Raw genomic sequence first — 26,587 nt, 5'->3', positions numbered from 1 at the left:
TCCCTATAAGCTCTGATTTCCCCTAGCAGTAGGTTTCCCTTTCCCATAGTAATAAAATCCTCTTGATAACAAAATTACCTTTCCAAAAGACAAGTCCACAGTGACATTGTGAGTGGGTTCCCGTGCCCATTCCCTGCCCCATGGAAGTGCAGGGCAGATTGCCATCAGTCCCTTGGGAAGGTTCTGCTGGTGGCAGGGCTGGTGGGGATCCAGGGTGGGGAGGACATTCGAGGAGAGAGAGTCAGAGCTGCCAGCTCCCACCTCTTCTTTACACACATAATAATTCTGGGAAGAAAGAGTGTAAAAAGGTAATTCTTTTGCCCTTGAGTCCCATCACAGCCTTATCCTGCTGTCAGGGCTGGCACAGTCCTTGGCATCTGGTGAGGAAGCGAGCTTGTGGCACCCTTCAGAGAAGAAGACACCCATTCCATGTCACCTCCTCCAGCCCCTGGTGTCTGTGGTATGCCTGGGGAGGGCTGGGGACCTGCCCATCCTCTTTGGCATGGAAATCCACCCAGGAGGCACTGGCTGATCCTCCCTTGGGAAAGGAGGTTTGAGCACGTGGCATCTCTGCCCGGCAGAGCGGAGCAGCCCCGGGCCAGGTGAGCAACACCTTCAGCTGCCTCGAATACCGGGGGCTGATCTCTCACCTGGTGCCAGCAGGGAGGAGCCATGCTGCTCCATGGCACCAGGGAGCCTATCTTGGCACCTCCAAAATGCCTGCTGGGGAGGGTCAGGGAGCCCTCACTGCCACCCCGGGTTTTTGTGAGGGATGCCCAGAACAGGGCAAGGCTGTCCCTATTCCTGTGGGTGTTATCTGGAGCCAGAGCAGGGCTCTGCTCACAGACATGCCGATGCTGCTCCCAGCACCCTGCCTGCACTGCATTGTATAACCTCTTACGTCAGGCTGAGCCAGCTCCTGTCCCAGCCCATCCTGGGATACTGCCTGTCACTGCATCCAGTCCTGGGACACACAGGTCTCACTCCTTGCATCTTCTGAGTGCCCTGGGGGTCCTCCACCCTGCAGCTTTCTTGTGAGGATGCTTGCAGGTGCTGTCACCTGATCCCCACTGTGACCCAAGGAGGCTCATCCTCCACCTCAGGACCTTTAGGAGCACAGTCCTGCTTCACATAGAGCAGCACTTGTCATTGTTGTGAAAGCAACTGGGGAAAAAAAAAAAAAAAAAAGCACCTGCTTTTTCCCAGGTGAGAGGAGAGGAGAAGGGGCAGGATGTGGCCAGAGCTGCTCCCTGACCGGCAGTGGAGATGAGCCCAGCACATCCCATCACACTCTGACAGGTGCCCATAAAGCCTCCACCTCTCCAGCCATCTCTGGGGATTTCCAAGTCTGACTGTTCAGGTTTCAGGGTCCTGGAGGGGTGACAAAGCACCAGGGCAGCAGGGTGAAGGCATTGCCTGGCACTAAAGCAGGCAGGACACCATGCCAAGAGCAGCATCTGCTGCTCAGCTGCCCTTGCCAGCCCCTGAGAGGCGAGCAAAGCCCCTGGGGAGATGCTGTCAGTGAGTGCCCTCGAGGGTCGTGCAGCACCCACGAAACCACAGCGGGGTCCACTCTCCTGGGCACGGTGACCCTGCCATCGAGCAGCCACCGTCACCCTCGGGCAGCCCTCGAGAGTGTCCCAGCGCCGCAGGGTTTGCTTTGGATGCCCCATAAAGGTGCCCTTATGTAAAGGAGCAGCAGAGCGGCGGGGATGAGCCGGGCTTTGTAGGTCAGAAAATGGAAGTGCGGGGCACTTCGGGGATTGGGCTGGGTCAGCTCGTGAGTCAGTGGCAAAGGAGGGACCGGCGGAGGCTTTATTAGCGGTGAGGGGTGGAGCGAGGCGGGCGAGGAGCGAGGTTCGGCACCGACGGAGCCGGGGCTCGTCCTGCTGCTCCCGAGCGTCCCGCCAGCGATGCGCCCGCAGCCCCGCTCCTCATCCTCATCCTCATCCTCCTCCTCGCCGTGCCCCTGAGGGGCCCGAGCCCCCGCCGCAGCCCCGCACGCCCCCGCCGCAGCCAGGAAGGCGGTGATGGAGCAAGGTCAGTGAAACAGGTTTCTCCTCCCGGATCCCTGGAGCCGGCGTCCTTCCTGAGCCGGCTGGGGAGCTGCGGACTTGTTGACAGCGGCTCTCGTTAGCTCGGTTATTGCGCGGGGCCGGGAGCCGGGCTCGCTGCTCCGGTGGCGCCGGGGATGCCCTGTGCTGCTCCCCATCCCTCCCCGAGGGGCGGCCGTGCTGCTCAGCCTTCGGGACCCCAAGGGATCGCCCTGTCCTGGGAAGTCTGCTCCGAAACACTCGTGGGGTCGAGGTGCTGAAATAAGGGGTGCTGGTGTGGGATGTGGAAGGGTTTGGGGTGGCATCCCCGTCTGGATCCGGTGCTGTGACCTGCGGCCATCCCGGGTCAGCCGGTCACAGTGCCACGCTCAGGGGCTGTTTGTGACTATGGAGGAGGGCTGGGCTCTGGTTTTATCATCGCAGACAGAAAAGGCAGCACCAGGCTGGCTTCCAAAATCTGTCTTCTGTCCTGTTCAGGCCTTTTGGCATTCTGGAATCCCTGTGCATTCCTCTACAGTGGTCACCACAGCTGACGGCACTGCACTCCAGGGGTGGGCACGTGTGAAGTCCAGCCATGGGTGCATTTCCAAAACACAGTCAGAGAGCCCAGGGCGGTGTCCTGGGGGGATAAGCATGGGTGAGGGTCCCAGGCTCTGCTTCGACATGGTCCTGCCTGCCCAGTGTTGCTGTTTCCTGAGGTAGAGATAATGGATGGGAACAAAGGGATGTTGTGGCAGACAGATCTGTCGCTGGCGCCTCCTGCGAGGGCAGAGCCCGTCCTTGGACCAGAGCAGTGCTGTGCTGAGCCTGCCCAAGAGCAGTGACTGCAGCCTCAACAGAGAGGAGATGGGAAATCCATCCATGCTTGCTTATGTCTGGGTTTGGGTGGTTTCTGGGCTGGATGCCACCCTGGCAGCCCTGCTCTTGATGCTCCAGCTAGTGCAGTTCCATGAGGAGCTGAGTGGCCCAGCCTTCTCAGGTGTCTCCTTTGGAAATGGTTGCTCCTGGTCCCACCAGGACATTCTGGGCTGGGTGGCTCAGCTGGCTGTGTAGAGTGCTGATGTGTTACATCTTGGTGTCCTGCAACAGGAAGATACAGTTGGTGTAAAGTACAGTCTGAAAGGTTAAAGCTTAGAGATCAGGAGCAGCAGGAAGGTTGTCTCTGTCCCTCCATGAGAATGAGAGATAATGATGAAAGCTGGGATCACCACAGCCCTCAGAGCCACCCTGGAGCTCAGGCTCTGTGAGTGGGGATCCCCAGTGCCACAGGACATGTAGTGGCAGTCATTGGCCTGGCCCCACACCAGCCAAGGGTCCCATGGCCCCTCAGTGCCTTTGCCCTCCAGCTTTCTCCCACAAAGTGTCCAGGGCAGGTTTATAGGCTATCCAGAGCATCAATCCTGCAGTGTAGGTGTTTGCCCCAGGCACAGCATGGTCACAGCTACCTGCACTGCTGAGGAGCCACTGTTGGTATTGTCCCAGTTATTGAGGGTTTCCCACCTGCCAGGACCCCTGTGTCCCTGCTGAGCTGACCCATCACCCCTGGACCCCTGTGTCCCTGCTGAGCTGGTCCATCACCCTGGAATGCTGGGGCTGTGCCTGCCTGCTCAGTGAGCAGTGTTTGCTCATTGTGCCACATCCACCCCTGTGCTGGGCTGGCAGGAGACACCATGCAAGTCATGGCAAAGCCAGAGCATGTTGGGGGTGCTCTGCAACAATCCCCTTGCCCCTCACCTCCATCCTAGCCATGCACCTTCCTGCAGCCATGCATTACTCAGCTGCTGGGCCAGGAAGTGAATCCCTGGTGGGATGGGCAGGAAATAGTTAAGCAAGTGGGGTGAAATGGTCTACGCTGGCCTGGCAGGTCCTGGACCCCAGAGTCACCCTCTGGTGTGGGCACTGTGGCTGTCACCAAATCCAAGTGAGCCTGGGGTAGAGGAGCACCAGGCAAGGCTGATGACAAGATGCTCCAGCCCAAGGAGAATGCCTCCCCTTGGTCCTCTCTGCCTGTAGGACCTATCTGGTGTCCTGTGGTCCCACCTGGTGTCCTGTGACTGGTGTCCTTTCTCAGTCCCACATGGCAAGGCTGAGCACATGTGCTGTCCAAGGGAGGCAGCCATAACCTGGTGCTGCCAGAAGCCTGGGGAAGCAGCCACATCCCCATGGCCAGCAGTGGTACCCAGCAGCTGAGCAGACATGCTGCAATGATGCCTGCAAACCTACATGTCCAATGCAACCACCACATGGACTCAGTCACCCAAAAAAACTCCCCTGCTGTCTCCCCACTCCAGACTGTGATCTGGAGCACCTGAGTGCTAATGAGTGCCAATGCATCCCCTCTTGCAGCAGCTGCCTGGGATAAAGGCAGGACCTGGGAATCAGCATCACTTTTGTGAGCAATGCTCCTTCAGCAGAGGAGCTGAGGCTGTCCAGCTCAAGGATAGAGTGTCCATGCCATGGCCTTTCTCCACTCCCTACACACCACCTCCTACATGGTCAGGGATAAGGAAATGTGTCCAAGCTAAACCCAGGGGACTGGTTTTGCTGGGAAGCCCCATTTAACGCAGGCACAGGGCAGTTTGGGGTTTGTGGCTCGGGGTGTTACAGCACAGCCATCTCCAGGATCACTGGTTCCCTGGTGGGGACATGCAGGACCTGCCCTGTGTCTGACTGCTCTGGTGCCACAGGCAGGGACAGGGGACAGTGTTTGCTCCTTGGCAGCAGTGGGTCGGGGAAACCTGCTGCCTGCCTGGGTTTCTGTTTGGGAGGGTATTTAAGGGTGTTCTCCAGGGTGTGCCAGCCCTGGCCTCCACCCTGCTTTCACAAGCGCCCTCCCGAAAGGAGCTTGTTGTTCTCGGTGTGGAGGGTAATGAGCACCGTGATGGGCAGAGCAGCACAGGGCAAGCTGAGCTCTGACAACCTGGGGACAGCCACCTTCCCATCTCGTGCTCCATCATGAGCTCTGTGGGATGCAGCAACCCAGCTGGACAGGGGGCTTGGGATGCAGGAAGCATCTCTTTGGCCAGGGCTTTGGATGCTGTGTCTTGCAAGGGCTGCAGCCCTACACTTTGTGGGACAAACCCAGGTGGAAGCCATGGACCAAACCTCAAGACAAGGAACACACATAAGATCCAAATGCAGGTGTTTGTTCTGGGGCTTTAACTGCCAGTGATAGCCCCCCGTGTCCACAGACCACCCTCCTCATCCCACAAAGCCCATCTCTCTTACTGCATTAATGCCACAGCTCAGTTTTGGTCTCTCCCTGCATCATGGAGGTGACCACATTGATCTCAGGGCTTGATGATCCCAAGTGGCATTTCTGGGCTTGGTGTTATCTATGCATGGACACATCCCATGGCACCTGGGTACTGTCAAGTCACCAAACCTTTCACTAGCTCTTTGAAGGAAAGACAAGTTGGGAGAAAGGATCTCTGTCAGCATCAGCTCAACATCAGCAATTTCTTGGGTCCTCCTAAACGAAACAGCAAAAGTTATGGAATGTGCACACCCCAGGTGCCCAGAGCTCTGAAATACCCTCCACATCCCAGTGCCTGGCCTGCTAAAGTCTCCAGTGGGTGCCAAGCCAACAGATCCATTTCTCTTTGTCATCTGCTGGGATAAATTGGTCCCCATTGCACTGGAGTGAGCCATGGCAAATCACTGCCCTCCTGCACCCAGCACAGCCCCAAAGGCACAATCCATCCTGGGGAAATTGGGGCTGGGGACTGGGTCATGGTGGGCAGCTGGTGCTCTGCCAGGGGCAGAGGGCTTGGATGAGGTTCCCATGTGCATGAGGAAGAGGGTGAATTCAGTGATCACAGACTCACCTGGAACTCACCTGGGTGCAGGTCCTGCTGACAGCAGTGGGTCCAGTGGGCTGTGGGTCCTACCCTGCTGTCCCAGACCTGGTCCCAGCAGAGGGAGCTGTGACATCAGCCAAGCCATCACTGTCCCTGGGACACCAGCCCCGGGCTTTGGAAAGGGACCAAAGGAAACAGAGCTGGGCCCGGGGTAGTGCAGCCTTCTTGGAGAACTCACTGACTCAGCACATCTGATCCTCACCCTTTTGCCTGTACATTGAGCCAAGAGTTACACAAAACTTGTAATCTCAAATACAAATGCACTGTTAGGTCTTTTAAAATGCTTTTAAAAACTAAATCAGTTTACATTTGTGCAGAAAGATCTCAGACCCTCAGTGCAGTGATGGTGTTTAGGGGATGCCAGAGCATCTCTGTGTGCAGTGGCACGAGACTGGGACCCCCCCACTCTCCTGGTGGGGATTCAGCCACTCAGGGAGCAGCAGGGCAGAGAAATACCTGAGTATTTCTAACCTGCAAAGAGTAATTTTCCTCCCCTACACCCACACACCCAGGGCAAGCACAGGCAGGGAGCAGCACAGCTGCTTCACACCAAACAAATCCCCATCTTCCAACCAGCATAACCACAGCCTCTGCAGCTCCAAAGGCACTAATTGTGGTCCAAATCCCAGCCTGGCCTGGGATGAGCACTCACAGATAATTCCTTATCATTTTCATGCCTGAGATAAAGGGGGTAAGCAATGCCAGTAATGTCTGCAGCATTTTTCTGATCTGTGGCAGTCTGCATCACAACCTGAACAGGCACTTTGCCAACACCCCATGGCACAGGCTGCTGACTCTCCCTCAATAAGATATGTCACTGCCCATCCTGCTTCTGCACCCCAGCAACTCCTGCAACCCAGGAGCCATTCATAGATCACATGTAAAATGGTACAGTGGAGCTGGGAGTGCACTGGTCAGTGTGGAAATACCTGACACTGCAGATCAGAGCTGTGCTCTGAGCACTGATGCATCAGGGATGCTCAGAAGAGGCTCTGAGCTGCAGCCTAGTGCTGTGCTCAGTCCTGGGAAATTGCTGGATTTGAGACACAAAGTCATTTGCACACAAACTGCAGACACAGCTCAGTGCCCTGGAGAGATGGGACATTGCATCTGTGAAACAACCATTTTGACCACTGGAAGACAACTACAACATGTTCAAAGCATCATCTTCATTCTGGATTTTGCCCTCAAGACAGCACAGGCTGGACTCACAGACTTGTTGGGCACCTGCTGGCCAAAGTCAGGGCTGGCACATCTCAAACTGGGACCACAGCCATCAGAACTCCCTTCCAAACACATGGCACCAGACAAGATGATGCTTCTTACCAAATGACAACCAGGAGACAGAGCAGAATTCCCAAACCCTCTGCTCCTCAAGCCCAAACCCCAAAACAACCACTTGCTCAGGGAAGAATGGATTGTAATTATTTATTTTGGGTCCTTTTGAAAATATCACGTTATCTCCTTCCATTCATGGCTTGGTGTGGGCTCACAGCCTGTGACAGCAGCGTCCCAGCCATCTGTGCAGCTCCCTCCTTTCTCCTGTGAATGGAAGATCACGGTCCCTTGAAGGTTGGCAGGTTGGAGCTGCCTGGTCCAATCTCAGCTGTTGTCCCTCCGTGCCAGGAACTGCCTGGAGAGCATCACAAGACAGGGAGCAGAGCGAGGGAGCAGTCCTGTGGGACTGGTGGGGATGGCTGTAGCTTTCAGCTGCCCCAGAAAAGGAGTCTCTGGCTTGTGTTTTCTGGCAACTTAGAACTGGGTTTGTTTCTCAAGCATTTTTAAAAAAATAAAAATAAAAAATGATGCTGCTATCTGCAAAGGAAAAGAGAAAAGTCTATCAGCACCCTGAGGATCCAAGAACAAGCTATACTGAAAGGCTATAAAAGCAGCACAGGTATCTGAAGGCTGGGGAGCCCAAACAACACAGTTAATTGAGGTGTCAGTGCATGTGGCCTTCCCTTCACCTCTCTGACAGGTACACAGTCCTTTAACCCTGCCAGCCAAACCCTGGAAACATCATAAAACAGCAACAACTGCAACCCAGATATGCAATCTCCAGAGGCCTGAGTAAGATCTGAAGCATTTGTGGAAGGATTCCCAATATCACCGGGCACTGCCATCATTCTGCTACCACCGGGAATTGCGGTTGATTTCCTAATGTCTTCAGAAAGGTGAAGAGTCAAGACAAGCCTGAGCCTGGTTGGAAATCTGTTCCATGGACTGAGTAGCATCAGACCACAAAGCAGTCTGCATTCAAATGGGTTATGAAACAAAACCAGGGCTTCACGTCCTGCCCAGTTACATTAAGGTTGTTGGGTAATGAACTAACGCTATTGCCACCCCTCCAAACTCTCATCCTTTCCACACGAGCAGGAATTTGCCCACACACAGAAGTGCTGAGGTTACCTGGACTCCTGTTCTTCCAAAGCAGGTTGAAAACAAGACCTTACATTATCCACATCTCCACCTGCTGAAGGGTTTAACCTCTCAGACCCCATCTCCTACTTACAGTTCAGTGTCTACAATGACATCTGGCTTCTCCAGCGTTTGTCGTCTCCTCTGGATGGCATCCACAATCTTTTTCCTGGGGCCCAACGGGATATTGATGCTCTTCAGGTCATTGTCTGAACACAGCATGAGGGCCTCCAAGTCGATCTTTTCCTTCTTCAGGATGGAGATGAACTCAAACATGTGCAGCGAAGCCAGAAAAGTTTCCAAGGGGCTGGTGTCCGGTTCATCATCGTCGTCTAAGCCCAGCTCCAGCTCGTCCCAGGGCAGCTCCTCCTCGTTCCTCTCCTGCAGGCTGTTGGCACTGCCAATGCTGTCGTTGAGACTTGGCGAGCGCTGCAGGCGGCTGCGCAGCCGGACGCCCACGCCGTCGGCGCCGTCCTCCCCCGGCGCGGCCCCGTCCTCCCGGCCCATCCCGAAGAGCCCGCTGCTGACGTAGTTGCGCCGGAACACCATGGTGCCCAGCCCGGGCCGGTTGAACAGCGACTCGTGTCCCGAGTCGGTGCTGACCTCGGAGTGGGCCGAGTCCATGTGCAAACCCGGGTCGCTTATGGCACGGGAGACGGTGTCTTCGTCCGTGAGGAACATGTCTCGGATATTGCGGCGGGTCCACTCCTTGGGGCTGGCGTAGGTGCCCTGCTTCACGAACATGACGTCACTGCCCAGCTGCAGGCCCGACAGGGACCGCACGCTTTTCCTCCCATCCTCGTAGATCTTGAATGTCCCGTCCACCTGCTTCTTCTTCTCTAATTTCTTCTGTATTTTGGTCTTTCCCTTGGCTGTGCCGTGGATGGTGGCTTGTGAGTATGGCAGGGAAGTCACCATAGACATGTGCTGGAACTTCTTGCTTAAGGTGCTGCTTGAATAGCTGGAAAAGCTCATGGTGTCCGAATTATCTGACATCTCCTTCCTGTACCGTTTCTCCATCCTTTCATGGTGCTTCTTCTGCAGCTTCACGCAGTCCTTAATCCTGCGCTCCGCGTCCCGAAAGGCCTTGTCCTTCAGTTTGCTCACCAGCTTGGGGTTGAGGCTGCTCTGCTTGGCAGCGATGGAGTCCAGGTACCGCACGCACTCCATGTGCCCCTTCATGGCTGCCATGTCCAGCGGGGTGTGGTAGTCATTGTCCAGGCACCAGATGTTGGCCCCAAAGGAGATGAGGAAGGAGAGGCAATTCAGGTGGCCGTTGGCTGCTGCCAGGTGGAGGGGGGTGTTCCCCCAGATGTCACATTTGTCTGGGTCGCCCCTAGGCAGCAAGAAAAACAACTGGTTAGCATGCAGGGATTGATGACAGACTCCACTGAGATATTCCCAGCTGTGCAGAAGCAAATCAGCACTATGAAATGTTGACTCCTTGAAATATCAAGATATGTATCTGTGGTTCCTACAACTTAATTTTAAAAGCATCTTCTGGAGGGGTGTACTAGTGACATGGAGTCACGTGCCCCATATGCAAGTCTGTGACAATGTGACTTGAATTTAGGTCTCAGGAAAAACGTGTTCCCACATCAAACCAACTTCTGGAGAAAGGCAAGCAGGTTCTGGAGAGTCCAGAACTGATACAGGTCTGATTCCAGTTCAGACCTTAAGCTTGTTATAAAATTTCAAATCTCAAATATCCCAATTCTAGTCAGATTCTGTCTTCAGATCTTGGCTTCATTCAGACTCTGTGATGGGACACGCCAAAATGTTTCTCTGTATGCCACACCCTGCGTTGGACACCTTGGAATCCCACCATGAAACATCCATCCTCAGCAATGGTTCTGAAACCCCCCAACTGCTGTACCTTCCCACCCACCCATTCCTTGGCACCTGGGGAAATTGCAGCACAAAGGGGAATGTTGGCAGGAGAGAATAAGAGTGATTTTGCTGTCATTGGCCTCAGCATTGGGGTTTTGTGGGGGATTTTGCTGTACCACACTTGTCTTGATAGCACAGCTGCAAGCACATTGGTATTAGCACATGCTGAGAATCCAGTTTCAGAGAAAGTGGAGATTAGGTTTCTGCACTCCTCAAGAGCTGGACACTGCCAGTAGCATCTCCATTTGCACCATGCCAGCCCCTGCCCCAGCAAGCTGCTGGCAGACAAAACAACTTGTCCTCATCTCCTGCCTCCTGTGCCAGGACAAACACAAACCTGGGATCCAAGGGGAGTCTGTCCTGCTGACATTCCTCTGTATTTGTGATCAGGTTGAAACGAGAGAGTTCACACCCCTGCTGGCACCAGCCCTCTCCCGAGCTGTGTGCTAATGATATGCAGCCAGCAGCAGTATCTGTCAACAGGGCACTCTCCCTCCGTGCACATGGGTATGGCAAAGCTTTTATTAAGGCTGGGCAGCTCCACCACCCTCAGGAGCAGCTCCTCGTGGGCAGCAGGGCTCTGGCAGAGCTCTGGCTCAGCACAGCTCCTGCTTGTTCCCACACCACCCTTTCAGTGAGCTCCAGAGGAACCCAGCACTGTTCCTCCTCCACACAGACCTCAGCTCCAATCCATGGTGACACCAGGAGTACAAAAAGCAAATAATAAAATATAGAGAGAAAGTGACCCATCAAGGACCATCAGGTCCAACTCCTTAAATGAACACTTGAGACCTTCAGCAAGGGTTACTTAACTCCTTGCTGCTTAAGGGTCTGTGTTGGCAAGAGCTGGGACAGCAGAGCCCAGCACCCTCTCCCAAATCCCATGTGCTCTGAGATATGGCTTGTCTGACTTAAAGAGTCCAAAAACTCCTCCAGGGAAAGAGAGGAGATCATAGGAGCAGAGAGACTTCTTTGCTGCTTTGCACTTTCATTGTGCAAATGCACAAACCCCAGAAACAGCCTCATTCAGCACATTCATCCCCACACAGGGACCCACTGCCTGCTTGGAACACCGTCCAAGGGGCAGCAGAGACACAGAGGAACTGCCCAGTCAGTGTAATGCCAAGTTTGCAGTCCTCAGGCTTTAAAGAAGCTATAAAGCCTGTCCAGAGGTTAAGTTGGAAATTATCCGCACCCAGAGCATGAACTTCCTAACTTCAGTCCCTGAAAGCTGCTGTGAGGTGCACTCAGCTTTTTCTGTGGGACCATGAACAGTAACTCCATCATAAACATGTTTTCACTAAATTTACGGAAGCATAGCAAGTACAACCTTGAGCTCATTGGCAAATTCAGCAATTTAATAAAAGGTTTGAAACTCCTTAAGGCAAAAAAAACCCCACAGGCCCTTCAGGACTTTTAAGCGAGAGCCTTTGACATCTCTCATAGTAGGAGAAAAATGTTTCAGAGATGGGTGATGAGGAGGGAGAAGGCAGGAGATCACAGGCTTGAGGAGCCATGAAGCCAAGAAAAGGAGAGAAGGGATCTGATAGTGCTCTGACAATGCTGAGTTTCCAGGAGCAGTAACTCCCCAGCCCTTGCCTCTACCCTCGTAGTGACATGTCCAGGCTGGGAAATGCATGGGGAGGATAAATATTTGATGAATTGCAAGAGAGGAGTAAATTATTGATAGAGCTGGATTTAAAGAGCCAGTGAACCTGTTCCACATGGAGCTGCTGGTGCTGGTGGAGAGACTCCAGTGTGTGAAGAGGTGCTGGTTTGGTTTGTGTGCTCTGAAAGGGTGCTTGTGTGCCTGGCAGGTGTGGGCAGGTGAGCCAGGACACCCCGAGGGTCCCAGTGGTGTGGACTCATGATGTGCACAGTGAGTGAGCAATGGAAACAGTCCTGGTCCCTAAACCAAGTGTGTGGATGCCCAATCCATCAACCTTTTGGAGCCTATTCTCAGATCTGCCTGGTTCAGGGGACAGAGGGCAAAGCCAGGGAGCTCTTGGGGGTTTCATATGTGTAGATCTGCTTTCTTCAGAAAGTGAGGGGAAAGAACATCAACACCAGCTTTCCCTGGTCATTTCCACTGTCTAGAAATGAGTATTAAAGCAAAATTAGATATCTCAGGCCCCGTGCCCTACAAACGTCTGCCGCAGGCACTAAAAATGCATCAGAAGGAAAGAACGGTGACTTGCAAAGTAGAGATGTTTGATTCAACTCAGATAATAAACATGAGGCCCTCCCTCTGGCAGGTGTCTGAGCAAAACTTCACCTCCGGGGTGCTGCACATGAGGAGATGCTGACTGCAGGGTCCACTAAGTGGGAACGTATTTTAATAACAGGTGTAAACTGCAGCACTTCTCAGCTTCAAAGCGTTTTTGAGCACTTAGTCAACTCCTGTAATAATCATTATTAAAACACTGTTAATTGGACCCCTTAGGTGGACATGTGCATCTCTTGAGTCACTGTGTTTGCACCATGACATGCATGCTCACTCCCTTCCTGCTGGTTTTTCCCCTCTGCTTCTCCCGTGGGATCCCAATTAGCTGGGGAATCCAGTGGCACTTACATATGCTCTTCCCTGGCTGCATGTATGGAGTTCCTCTGATAGCAAAGGGTTGGCTCACCCTTGGCTCATGGGTGTGTGTGGGGAATCAGGCCCTCAGACCAGGAGCCAACTGGTTGAGGATAAAATGGTTTTGGATAGAGGAAGAGTGAAAAAAAATAATTTATTGCTTGAGGAGCAATCCTCACTACTTTCAGCATAGTCAGTCCTAGAAAAGAGCAGAAAAGATGAGGTTTTGGGCTCATAGCAGAGCTTTGGGTCCTGTATAGTGAGTTTTCCCCAGGTGGTGGTAGCCCAAGGATTCAGCTGTCTCCAGGTTCAAATCCCCAAAAATCCATGAGAGATGCTGTAGAGGCCATGCCAGGGCTCTCTGCCCTTGTCCCAGCAGAGGCTGGCAGTTGCTGTGCCAGGTGTCTGTGGGGCTGGGGCAGTGCCTGGGGCCACGTCTCCTGGTTCAGCACCTCACCTGCCCAGGGCTCACCCTCCTGCCAGCTCAGGTGCCTGAAGCCAGGAAGCTGCATCAGTGCCCCACCCTGCTCCTTCACCTTCCAGGCAGGTCATCACCCAGGGAAGGTCCCCACCAGCACAGCCAGGCTGTCCTGGCTCCCACGTGGCCTCCAGCCCTGCAGAGGAGGCACATCACCTTCACATGCCTGTGCTGCAACCTCCCCTGCAGCCCTGCCCCAGCTGGGCTGGTGTGATGCCCTGGAGCAGCCTGGCTGATGTCAGGAGCTGCTGTCACCCCAAACCACGGCTGAGCCACTTGTCCTCTCTGCCACTGACATCCAAAGTATCTGTGCCCCCTGTTTGTGTAGGAAGGGAGAATGAGGACCAGCTCTGCTGAGTAACAAACCTGCAGACACATTCTCACTTCTGCTCTCCACTCCAAGGCAGTTCTGGCTGATCCCAGGCAAGGCCCCCAGACCTGCCTATAACTGGAGCTGGACTGGTGCCCACCACTGCCACAGCAGTGCCTAACGAGCCCCACTGAGGAATTAGTGTCTGAAAAGCTGCAGTGCTAAATGCCAGCTCGCCAGCCTCTTCCCAGCCATCATGTTAATTGAGTTTGTTTTCCTCACTGGAGCCCAGCCAGCAGGAAGAAAAAGGCTTTTTGTGTAGCAAACAAGAGGGATGAGCCACTTCTGATCCCTCCATCCCAAACCCTCTCTCTGTCCATTGCAAAGGGGGCACAGAGGCACAGAGCCTCCTTCCTTACCCTTTCCATGTGGGTTGGGGCAACAAACTTCCTTCAAGGATCTACCAAAGGATTTCTCCTTGTTTCAGCTCTACACCACAATCTGCTGAACACGTGGATGAGGCTCCTTCACTGATGGCAGAGCCTAGATGTGTCTATCAGCCTGACATGGCCATTAGAGCCATGATTTTGGCCCCAGGAGCCCCTTCCCACAGCCCTGCTTTCTCAGGGCCACCCTCACCAGGGCATTTTTCAGCAGCCTGCCCCTAGCACTCAATGTCCTGGCTTGTTTGGGCACTGGTGCCACTGCCCAGCACTGTAAAGGAGATTCTGAGTTTTCTTGCTGCCCCAGGACTCCCCCATCACCCTCTGTGCTTTGACAGCCAGATGGAGGCTCAGCAGAGCCCCCTCAGACCCTGGAGATGCCTCCCACCCCATCCCTGCACGCAGCCAGCCCAGCCCCAAAGCCTCCACTGCCCCAGCCCCTGCTCCATGCCATGGTCCCACACTCCCCTGTCTCACAGTGCAGGGCTCTCTCAACCAAAGGAGGAATATTTTGGCAGCAGAGGCCAGAGGCAATTCCCTGGCATTTTGGGGTAGTCAGGGATCCTCTCTCTTGCCTCACAATGGTTATAGTGTAGGTGTAATAGTACCATTTATAGCACAGCCTTAAGTTTCATCTCTAAACAAGATTTAAGTACTGTGGCACATCATCCTGGGCACTGGCAGAAAATGACAGGGTCTGCCCTCAGGCTCTGCTGGGTCTTGCACAATTCCACCTCTCTGGCACCCTCGTGCCCAGGCTGGGGCTTTCCTGCCTCTCACAGACCCAAAGTCAGCTCCAAGGAGCAGGGGTGTGCCTGCCTCCATGCCAAGCACTTTGCTGGTCTCTCTGTGGCCCTGGGCAAAGATCTGACACATGGAGATGAATGCACAAATGCAAACACAGCCTGCAGTCCCACAGCCACACACCTTGCTCCACCATCCATCATGTAAAGGGCACTGGGCTTTTGCCAGGCTATTTTCCTTGTCAGGAACAAATGTATATTAGGTTGTTAATTAAACAGCAGCCAAGCTGCACTCAAACACGATTTGAGGATACAAGGACCTTTTAATCCAATGTGAGTTTATAAAAGCAGCCCCTAGGCTTTGTGGAGAGGCAGGAACTGCTGGCTTGGGTGGGGGTTGGCAGGGCAGGCAGTGGTGCTGCAGGGTGCCCTGTGATGGAGAGGAGCAGTATGAGGACATACAGTGATATAAAGAGATCATAAAGTTAGTCCAAAAGGCTTTGCCTTTCTGGAGAGGCATTCATCCACAGCTTGGGCCTTTCAGACTGGCTTTTTGCCCATAAAGAGTCTTTGGAACCATTTTTAACCTCAGGGTCTTATGCCCTGGGCATTCCTCCCACGTCTCTCTGGCCCTGGCTGGCAATTCTTGTCCTGACAGGAGCTCTGGGCAGGTTTGCTGGGCACAGTCTTTCCTGGGAGGCACACAGGGGGTCACAGAGCCCCAGCCAGGGAAGCATCACAGGGCTCTCAGCCCAGGACCACTCAGGATGCTCCACTCAGAGGGAACACTGTCTTGCTCTCTCCCTTCCAGACTCAGAAATAATCTTTTCCTGAACACACTCCTATTGCATCAGATGCTCAAGGACTTCTCAAAGCCACTCTGTACACAGCCTTCAGTTCAGGATCTGAAAGGAAATTATTTACAATGAAAGGACAACAATGGATGGAGGAGCTCTGCCTGTGAGCACAGCTGAGGAACTGCCTGAATTTTTTGCACAAGCAGACCAGAGTATCAGGAGATGGCAAGAGCCCAGGACCAGGTGCAGTGGAGATAGGTCTGGTCAGGTACAAGAGCTGCTAACACAGCCCAGGGTGGACGAAAAATCCCTGCATGGAAGGTGACAGGCCCACCAAGCCCTTCCAAGGAGGTGTGATGTCCATCCAGGCTGCTGATCTCACTACCATTCCTCAATATTGGAAAGACAGAAATCACAATCAGAACCACCAATCTCTCAACACAAGGCAGAATCCAGTCCAGCTTGGATGGCTTTGGATGAGGTGCTCAGAAGAGTTCCTGGAGCAGAAGGAAGCACTGGGATGTGTCCTTGGGGGGTGGCAAGAACTGGAGAGTCACAGACTGCCCCAGAGGGAATTAGGAATGGCAGGTTGTGCTTTAGCACAGTCCTTGTATGGTTCCCCCAACAAGGTGTAAATCCCTCCAGTCTGACAAGTCCCACTCCCACCTCTCCACCACATCCACCTTTAAGGTGCCAGAAACTCTTAATATTTGGCAGCCCAGAGGTACAGAGGTACAGAGAGACAGACCAGTATGGAGCAGGCCCTGTGGAGGAGACTGGGCTTAAAGAAGTCTGCTCTTGGAAAACCTGAATTTCTGAGGCTCCAAGTGTACAACAAACTCCCAGGGGTCACATACTGAGACCTTGCTTTGGGTAAAACAGCAAGTGCCACCCTCTGCCAGCTGGCACTGCACATGTCCCTCTGTGAGCATTCTTGGGACAGAGGGAGCAGTTATTTGCCTCCTCACTTAAAAGGACTTTTTTTCATGTCAGCAACACAATGTGTTTATCTTTACAGGACCTGTAAAAGACCACAAAGCACTTGGAAAGGGGAACTCATCCCTACCCAGGGTGCTGCAAGCAGGATGGGGACAGGACCAAGTGCTCCATGGGGGCAGGAGCACTTAGAGGGTCAGAGGAGCTGGGAAACCACAGAGCACTTACCAGGAGTGTTGGATTATATTCAAAGCACCACAAGTGAAGAAAAGCAAGAGCAGGGAGGACAGGAGCAGGGGTCTTACGGACAAAAAACGGGCAGAAGCCATGATTTTGTGGGGCACACTGCCCCGGAGCAGGGAAGGGGGGAGAAGGGGGTCCCAGCTGCTCTGCCCGCACAGCAGCACCGCGGCCAGCACTCACCCTCTGCTGACGATCAGGCGCAGGGCGTCCAGGTTGCCGTGGTAGGCGGCCCATAGGGTCGGGGTCATGCCATCCTCATCCGGCGAGTTCAGGTCCTTCTTGGTGGCCTCTTTCAGCAGGTCCAGGTAGCCGTCGCGGGCGGCTCGGTGGTACTGGTCATTCATGGTGCGCTCGGTGCCCGGGCCAGCACATGGGTGCCCAGCGCGGCGGGGCCCCGCTCGCCGAGCACAGCTCCGCCGACAGGACACCTGAGAAGCGCTGGCTGGAGGCAGGAGCGGCTCCCAGCACAGCCAGCCGGGCTCCACAGCGCATCCCCTGGGTCCTAAGCATCCTCCGGCCCCGCCGCGTTAAAAGCTCCAATTAAGCAGCGTCGCTCTGTTGGGCTCAGCGCGGGGGCACACGGCAGCAATTTTAACAGTTCCCAAAGCAGAGCTGGCTGTCAGGAGGGTTGCTGGGTTGTTCCAGAGCCACCCCATCCCAAGCAAAGAGCAGCCGAGGAGGAGCAGTGGGTCAGTGCAGCCCCTGCCCCACGGCCTCGGCTCAGCCCTGTCAGAGCTGGGACCTGGAGGGAGAATCCACTCTGTGCAGAGTTGGCTGCGAGCAGTTTGGGGACTGATTTCAAACTGATACCAGGGGTGGTCACAGCTCAGCTTTTCCTCACTAAAAAATATAGAAAACTTTATTTATATGCTTATTTTATCTCTCCCTAATGTCACTAGACAGTCACCATCCCTATCGCCCCCATTCTGCCTATACCCACAGAATTCTGCTTTCCACGGAACTGCACAACAAACTGCAGAACAGGGAATGTGATAAAGCAAAGAAACTCACAAGGGCTGTAAACATTCCTTTCCTCACCTCTTTCCCCTCTCTGAGACTAAAGCCCCTAACCCTGTGTGTAACTCGTACTGCACTGGTGTGCAGGGGCTGCAGTGTTCTGGTGTCTTTTGTGCTGACAGAATTCCCGGCGGGGTGGGACCCTGGGGATCTGGACAGCCCCAGGCGGTGTCTCCAGCACGGCATTCCCGGTTCCCGGGCACCCTCTGCTGTCGGAAAGCTGGAGCCAAACCTGGATGTTGGCCGAAGCACGAAGCTGCCCCAGTACATTACACCCAAGGGTGAATCGATGGATTGTATCCCCTGGCACATGCCGACATGGAGGAGGGAGGGATTTCCTGCTACTTTCTCCTTCGTTTTACCTGTAATGTGCTAACTGGGAATGGAGATCTCCAGGGCTGGACTCTGTGTGTGCGACCACGGTCTGGGACAGGCACAGGGTTTGGAAAGGGTGAAAACAGAGCCATCAGATGGATGAGAAATGGGAGGAGAGTGGAAAAATTATGTAAGACAGCATCAGGGGGGCTTGGAAAGCAATGAGCAGAGAGGAACCAAAACAGTGAGAAACACAGCTTATTTTTGTAAGGGGAAAAAAAAAAAAGTCCCAAGATAGGAGGGTGGCCCCAAAGCAGTGCCAGGTGCACCCACGCAAGCTGCAGTGATTAATCCCTGGGTGACTGACACAGCGTCAGTGTCCTGGCTGCATCAGAGCCAAGGGCTGCTCCCTGCGGGGTTTGCTCACCTCAACAGGTTCCTTTGCACCTGCTCAGCCTCCCTGGGCAATCCTGATGGGATGTAGTAGCCACTGCAGGTGAAAAGCAGCACAGTAATGTCTGCAATTCATTACTGACGTTACTTAATGATTCTTGTATTGTTATTAATTAAATTTCTTGGCTGCCAGGGGCGACTGGGAGCATTGCCCGAGGCAGTAAACACTCTTTCCTCTGTTGCTGGCTGGTAAGGACAAAACAGGCAGGGTAAACCAGCACGTTTAGCCCGAGGGGCCTCTGAACCTCTGGCCTCTACAAAACATCTTTATCAGCTCGGATTTACTTCTGGGAGGCCTGGGCTTCCCCTGGGAAAGGCTGCAGAGTGAGGAAAGCTCAAGCACTCACCCCAGAAGGAATGGCTGTGGCTCAGCAGAGGCCAGGCAGGGCAGAGCTGGTGCAGCTGGTGGCAGCACAGGAGGGACACACAGGGCTCTCCCTGGGCTGGAGAGAAGATCCTGAGCTCTCCTAACCCCATCCCACACCAGTTTGGTGCTGTACCTGCAGTGCAGCAAGAAGGACACAAGTGGGCAGGAATGGGACTGAGAAAACACACAGCAAATGGCCCCAGCTCTGTGCTTGTCCTGAAGGGGGAAAGCAGCAGAGTTATCTCCAAAAGAGGCATTTCAAGGGCTAGAACTTGTCACCATCCACCCGGAACTGCCGTGGGACTCCTGTAGCTCCCCCACAAATCACAGCTGGATAAAAGGGACCTTGAGCAGAAACCGTCCCCTTACCAGACAAACATTTAAATCATATCTGCCCTGTGGTTTGTGACACGGTTACTCCTTGGAAGGAGTTAAGGACCTGAGGTCCAGAAAAAGGTGATCCCACCCTGAAAAAGCAAAGGGAGTGCGTCAGCAAAGGAGAACAAACTCCGGTCCCTAAATCCTGCCCTTTTTTAGTGCTCAACCTTCCTCGTTGATGACACCATGGGTGGGAAAGGATTGAGTTACCTGTGGCACTGAACAGGTATAAATGCAAATTTCTTCCTTTTTCTCAAGAACCTTCGAGGCATGGACTAGACTGGTTTGAATAGCACAGGGTGGGGCACAATGTTTATTGTGCTCCAGTAAGCAGAAAGCCAAGCACCAGATCATCACCAAAGATAAGTTCATCACCTCAACCATCACCTCTCAAGGGAAGAGACCTCATGCATGTGGGGAGATGGACTTGGTGGGGTGGCCTTGCTCAGTGGTGACCATGACCCTGTGGCCGAGCAGTCCATGCCAGGCTTAGCAGTGTTGTCAACTCATGCTCTTGCTAGGTAAATAACCCTTATCTTCTCATCTGTTACCAGCTTCCCCAAAATCAGCTATTGCACAAAATGGATCACATGAGTTTCTCTGAGAAGCCCATGAAGCCCTGCTGTCAGCTCCAGACATGGTATAAATTACAGAGAAGTCCCAACGGGTGTAAATTCTTCAACTGACCAAGCTGCAGCAACAGGGAAACTTCTCAGCCTGGCAGGAGCAGAGATTTGGATCCCAGGCAGCAAAACAGGTTGGTGGAATGGCTTTGTTTGGATGGTTAATTCGCTGTGTTTCAGCCTTTTCACTGACAATCAATGAAATGCCAAACTTGGCACAGGCAAAGGGCTTTAGAGGCAGTGACAGCTCAGGTAGTTCATACCCTTCCTGCAGGAACTGATGCAAATTGGGATGTGATGGTCCAAAGATTCCCAGGGGTTTCTTACCTTTCAGTGGCCAGGTCCTCAGCAAGGAAGTACAACAATTTCTCGGAATGTTTAGTGTTTGACATTTAGAATTTAAACCACACTGGCTGTTTGCCACAGGATATTTGATCCTGTGAGTGCTTTTGGTGCTTTTCCAGATCTTACGTCAATAAACATATAAATGTTGTGTGACCAATTAGACGTGCTTCATTAAACTGACCTGGGATCTCCCTGAGCAAGAGCATCTTAAATCAAAAAAGCCTTCAGGGAACCAGGAAAAGAAAGTTAGAAAATGAGCTCATCCCTCCTCTTGCACTGCCTGTCCCAGCCTTCCCTGTTCCTGTGATTTATCCTGTCCTCCTCATCACGTTCTGGCCCAGTCCTGGGCTGTCCCAAATGCTGCTCTCACTCATGGGGCTCTCCTCCCAGCAGCACTGACCCTCAGCAGAGCCTTGGCTGCACCATGACCGAGGAGCCCGGGCAGAAGGACAGCGAGCTCGGACACCCCCACTGCAGCATGGGCTGCGGGCACAAGGATGACAAAGCCAGCCTGGCTTCCAGCCAGATTGCACCTTTCAGCCACCAGCCCCCCTGCACTCCTGCCTCCAAGGAGGTGTGGAAGAAGGGTGGCCGCATGTTCTCCATCCTGCTGGCCGTGCACCTGGCCCTGCTGGCCTGCACCCTGGTCAGCAGCGGGGCGTTCGAGAAGATCGCCGTGCACGACTACGACGTCTTCTTCCTGCTGACTGTCATGATGCTGCTCGTCATCATCTGGATCATCTTCTACCTGGCCGGCACCTCGCGCTGCCCGGGTGCCATCCTGGGCAAGGACTCGCACGCCGGGCCCATCTGGCTGAGAGGTAGGGCTGGGCTGGAGGGAGCAGGGGGTCAGTCCACGGCAGCGTCGGGTATTGCAAGAGAAGCAGCAAAGATCTGGGCACAGCCTCGTCCTGCTGATGGGCTGGGACGTGGCACCGTGCCCTGCTGCAGGTCAGCTCCTGGTCCCTGTGCTGGGTTCACTGCCTGCTGTCCCTGAATCCATCCTTTGGATCTGCCCCGCTGCTTTTGCAAGAGCTGTTAGCCCCAGCGTACCTGGCTGATTGAAAATCACTTCCAGCCAAAATTATTGTATGATTTTGTTGCTGCCAAGATAATTTGGGTGCTGGGAGAGGAAAAACAGCAGTAGAAGCAAAGCCTCTCCATGACATTTCCTCTTCTTCCTCTCATCCATCTGCATTAGCCCATGTGTGCACACATCTGTCCAACCACAGATATTTTTGTTCCCCAACAGGAGGCCTGATCCTATTTGCCATTTTCAGCCTTGTCATGGATGTGTTCAAAATAGGATACTACTCAAGCTTCTACAGCTGCCTGTCTGCAATCAAAATCATCTACCCCATTGTGCAGGCAATATTTGTGATTGTCCAGGTGAGATGGTTGTGCTCTGTGTCGGGGAGCCGTAAAGAGACACAGACACCAGTGCCAGGAGCTCTGCTCTCCTGGATTTATTTCAACTGCCCCCACAGCAAATGCAGGGGCTTAACTCAGCCCCCACCCAGCCACATCTTCTCCCTCCAGCCAGGACAGCTCCCATCTATGGCAACTCACCTCACTCTAAGGCAGTGATTTAAGCTCGTTACCATCCCGTGACATTTTTGTCACAAACTCTGAGCAGCCCCCAGCCAGCCAAGCTTCCTTTCCCATGGAGAACAGAGGAGGAGAAGGACAGTCAAGGCAGAGGCTGCCTTGCACACACAGTCCCTGCTCTGAGACAATGCCAGGGAGGGAAGAGACCAGAGAGGGACGATTTAGGCAGAACATGGAGTGGCCGTGGGCAGAGCAATGGCAGTGGGAGCAAAGAAAGAACATCCAGCAGAGGGCCAGTGATATGAGCTAGGCTGAGCCCAGATGGATCCAAGCAAAAGGGGCTCCAGCTTGCTCTCTGCTCTGCAGGGAGATCTCTCCTCCAGAGGGATGTGCTTTGCTTTCTTGTTTTGCTGGAAATAACAACTTCTTTTCTTTCCCCTGCAGACATATTTCCTGTGGGTCTCTGCCAAAGACTGCATCCACGTGCACCTGAATGTTACCAGGTGAGCACTGCTGCTCCTTGAATCTCACTGGCCCAGCACTGGCTCCCCACAAGCACTCTGGACTCTCTCACAAAGCTAAGATGTAACCAGGAGATAATCCATTAATGTTGTCCAAAACTAAACCTGCTCAATCTCCAGCTAAACTTGGTTCCCAGCTCAAGTAGCTGTGGTTAATGACCTGTGGATCTATCAGGGTTGGGATTCAATTCAAGAATTCAAGCATTACTCAAAGCAGATAGTATTAAATAAATAATTATCATTAAATAATGATTCATAGTTGACTTTTTCTTCCCTGGGAAGAAATGCAGAGGGCAAGCCTCAGGCTAAAATAAGATCTTGTCCACTTTTGCAAGACTGGATCTACTGGAGACCAATTCTATTAATTTATTCACTATTGAGAAGCTCTTTCAAAAGCAACAATGAGAATCAAGCCTTGACAATTCTCATGAGCATGGACAAAAATAGGAAGAGAGTGAGGGCAGCAAAGAAAGGATCAAGATTTCTAACCTGGGCCACTGGAGTCCTTGCACCACTTCAGGCAGATGCCACAGTCCCTCTGAGCACACCTAAGCCATGGATGGGAGAAACATGGCCTAGAGCCACTGCTTTAATGTCACAAGCCTTCTCCTCCTGCAGGTGTGGCTTGATGCTAACGCTGACTACAAACCTGGCAGTGTGGATGTCAGCAGTGACAGACGAGTCTGTCCACAAGGCACATTCAAAGCTGAAGAAAAACATGACAGAGGAAATCTTCAGGTGGCTCCTGAAAGGTAATCTGCCTCTTTGCAAAGCCATCTGGTTCAGAGAGAGATCCCATCAGGCAGAAATTGTTTCCCAGCAAGTCAGATTTTGTTATCCCTTTTCAGAAGGTCTGTTCAGAGCTGGAGGTACCTTTGTCAGGGCTGGTTTGTTAAAAGCCAAGCCTGGAGGTTCCTTTCCTAACCTCTGTCAGAGAGGAGTCAGAGAGGTGGAAGACTCTGTACAAATGGAATGGGATTGAAGAAGGGAAGGAAAAAGAAAGGTTTAATCTGACAGTTAACTTCTTGGGCACAAGAAAGCTGAGGGTGAAGTGTCCTTGTTTTCAAAGTGATCACATATTCTTTTGTTCTTTGTCTTGATTTTCACTGACCCCAAACAGTTCTTCAGGGAGAAGTGTTGGCTCCTAGTGCTAATACCAGGGGACCTGTCTGATTTTGTCTTGTTTCAGTGGGAATGAGAAGCAGCTCAGTTGAAGAATGCAACTGCAACAGCCAAATCTGCCAGATCTTCAAAAATGGCTACTTTTGGCTGTACCCCTTCAACATTGAGTACAGCCTCTTTGCCTCTGCCATGGTCTATGTGATGTGGAAGAACGTTGGACGCTTCATTGACCACCACTCCCACCACATTCAGCGCCTGAAGTTCAGGCTCTTCCGAAGGACCTTCTTTGTGGGCATCATGTTGGGCCTCATCCTCCTCGTGAGTGGTTTGGGAGTGCTCATCCTGTATGAGGTGCAGGTAAATTCCAGCACTGAATCCAGCAAGAAGAGCCAAGCACTCACCATGTACTACATCTTCAACATAGTTTGTCTGAGCCTGATGTCCCTTGTCTGCATCGGCGGCTCCGTCATCTACCGGTTCGACAAGAGGGACATGGACCGGCACAAGAACCCCACCAGGACCCTGGACGTGGCCCTGCTGATGGGGGCAGCCCTGGGCCAATATGCCATTTCCTACTACTCCATTGTGGCCATCGTGGCCAGCACGCCGAGGGACAGCATCAGCGCGCTCAACCTCACCTACGCCCTGCTGATGATCGCCCAGCACACCTTCCAGAACGTCTTCATCATCGAGGGGCTCCACCGGCAGCCCCCCAAGGAGGACTGCAAGCACCAGGGCCACCAGAAGGATCTCTACGGGCTGACCTTTGTCAACATCAGCGCCGTGTCCCTGCGGGTGCCCGACACCGGCAGCACCACGGCGGCCACGCACAGTTCGGAGCTGGCCAGCTCCATCACTGCCCCCAAGAAGATGAACTGGAGGAGGAAGTTCTTGAGGGAGATCTCCATGTTCCTGCTGCTCAGCAATATCATAGTGAGTACACGCAGGGAGAAGAGTGTGTGGGGGAAGGAGAGGGCTACGAGCACCATGGAAAGGGTGTGGCCTGTGGAAAAACAGTCCTTTTTCTGCTGCACAGAAAGTACATTAGTTATGTTTATAAATGTAGAATTCTGATTTCCTTGTCCCCTAAAAAAAAAAATCCTGAAGTTAGGACATTTCAGGCTACATCAACAGATCTGTTACTTATCACCAGAATATCAGACACAAGAGGTGGGTACAAGAGAATAATCCGTTTCAGTATTGTTATTGTGTATTAGTGGGTGTGTGGGATAGCTTATAAAAACCAATAAATTACATTCCCTTCACACCCCAAAGAAAGTATGTAAAGTGACAGAAATCTAGGGTGAAGTCTGGGTTTTCTCGAGAAATGGCAGCACATCTCTTCTCAAAACCCATGGCCTCGGAGGTTGCTGCTTTCCTGGGCAGCTGTGGCTGCAGGTCCCTGATGGACCACACACCTTCCTCACTGCTCTCCTGTTCCCTCCCACAGCTCTGGATCATGCCAGCCTTCGGTGCCCGGCCCCAGTTTGACAATGACACAGAGCTGAACTTCTATGGCGATTCCATGTGGCCGGCCATCGTGGACATTTGCCTGCCCTTTGGGATCTTCTACCGCATGCACGCTGTGGCCAGCCTGCTGGAGGTCTACATCATGTCCTAAGGAGTCCCCTTGCTAGGAAGATGAGATCCTCCTCAAGCAATCCACTCCTTCCTGCCCCAGGGCTGGGAAGCTGCTCAGATGTTCCCAGGGGTGTCCAGCACTGCCTGAATCGTGTCCCCCTGCAGTGCTGGGACATTTATGAACTGTCAGTGAAGATCATCCAAACATAGTCCAGATTTTATTTTTGCTACTTGTGTATGGATGTGCCTGTGTGTGTTTGAAGTTCTTAAAGCTTAAAAGAGAACAGATTTAAAAAAAAAAAAAAAAAAAAAAAGGAAGATATCTAGGGGTATCGTGGCGATTACCCTTGGTTCATGCAGAGACTCACCTTCCTTGTAGAGCCTGTTCACTCCATGGACTCCAGTCCACTGATGGACTCTCCAGAGTGTTCTCAGCACCCTTGGGCAGTCAGAGCCTCCCTGCACACACAGAACTGGAGAGTGCAAGGGGCTGACACAGGCCTAGAAGTACAGAAAGTGAAAGCACTTCACCTCCTGGTACGGCCAGTCGGAAATCACTCCCCTGCAGAGATGTGAAAAACAAACTGGTGACTTCCAAAGGCTTTGGGAAATGATTGAATCTTTCCTCTCTGTATTGCCTATGTGTATGGGCCCTTCCCTGTGCCAGCCACTCCTTCCTTTCCAGGGAAGCTCCTCTGCAGCCTCCTCTTCCCAAAGAGAAGAGCTGTGCATGTGGTCCTAGGCTAGCCCTGATATGGGATTGCTTTAGCACACTTTTTTCCTCAGTTTTCCTGAATCAGGGCTCAAGAATCATAAAGATGATGTGGGCAATACAGTCTGGGGGATAATAAAGAGATTTTTCTTTTTTCTTTTTTTTTCTTTTTTCTTTTTTTTAAAATACATAATGATTTTTTTTAATATATGAACATTTTTGTATGCAAAGTTATTTATTGATTTTCACTGTAACTGAACTCCTGAAGGGACCCTGTGACACAGAAATCAATGCAATGCCATGGCCAGTTTCATCTCCAGCACCCTCCAGGGATGCTGGTGCTGCACCCTCAAGCCTGTGAGTGCTTTGAGGCTTAGAGCACAGCCCTGCACCCAGACCCTGGGGCACTGACTCAGGTTTCTGGGTGCCTGCAGCTCTCCATGAACCACTGAATGACTGAGGGGGCTTTCAGAGCAGCAGTCCTGGGCAGCAGGAGCTGGAAATGGGCCCATCTGCTGTCCCCAGTATCCAAGTAGAGCCTCAGAAATCCCTCCCTGCCAGGACAGGAGGGTGCATGTCAGACTGGCACAGCTGAGCTCTGTTTGCATCCTGAGAAGTCAGGGTTTAACTGCTCCAATAAAGGCTTTATTGTTCCATCAGGGTTTATCGTTCCAATAAAAATCACTGCAGAGGGGGCAGACATCACCAAGCCTTTCCCTACGGACGTGTGTGCATCTGCCAAAGGAAAAACAATAAATGGAAATCGTGGTGCTTGAAATGGAGTGATGCAATTTTCCACCCCACAGCCCAGGCCAGCGTGTTTCCAGCCACCTTCCCCTGCTCAGATCACCAAGC

General features: G+C 52.9%; 2 protein-coding genes across 2 annotated transcripts; one reads left to right on the top strand and one right to left on the bottom strand.

The window, feature by feature from the left end:
* Positions 1-1,844: 1,844 nt before the first annotated feature.
* On the top strand, positions 1,845-25,311 carry OTOP2 (otopetrin 2). Its single transcript, XM_079323839.1, has 8 exons — positions 1,845-2,040; positions 19,835-20,037; positions 20,642-21,069; positions 21,501-21,637; positions 22,241-22,299; positions 22,936-23,069; positions 23,507-24,372; positions 24,890-25,311. The coding sequence occupies exons 3-8, from the start codon at positions 20,673-20,675 to the stop codon at positions 25,058-25,060; spliced, it is 1,764 nt and encodes a 587-aa protein (XP_079179965.1). The 5' UTR covers positions 1,845-2,040; positions 19,835-20,037; positions 20,642-20,672; the 3' UTR covers positions 25,061-25,311.
* On the bottom strand, positions 8,423-17,137 carry USH1G (USH1 protein network component sans; the record flags this gene model as incomplete). Its single annotated transcript, XM_079323807.1, has 2 exons — positions 16,931-17,137; positions 8,423-9,668 (listed from the first exon to the last, which is right to left on the bottom strand). The coding sequence occupies exons 1-2, from the start codon at positions 17,092-17,094 to the stop codon at positions 8,423-8,425; spliced, it is 1,410 nt and encodes a 469-aa protein (XP_079179933.1). The 5' UTR covers positions 17,095-17,137.
* Positions 25,312-26,587: the final 1,276 nt, after the last annotated feature.

This window comes from Erithacus rubecula (genome assembly GCF_903797595.1).
Source record: "Erithacus rubecula genome assembly, chromosome: 20".
Classification (NCBI taxonomy): domain Eukaryota; kingdom Metazoa; phylum Chordata; class Aves; order Passeriformes; family Muscicapidae; genus Erithacus; species Erithacus rubecula.
This window is presented reverse-complemented; position numbering and strand designations above follow the sequence as displayed.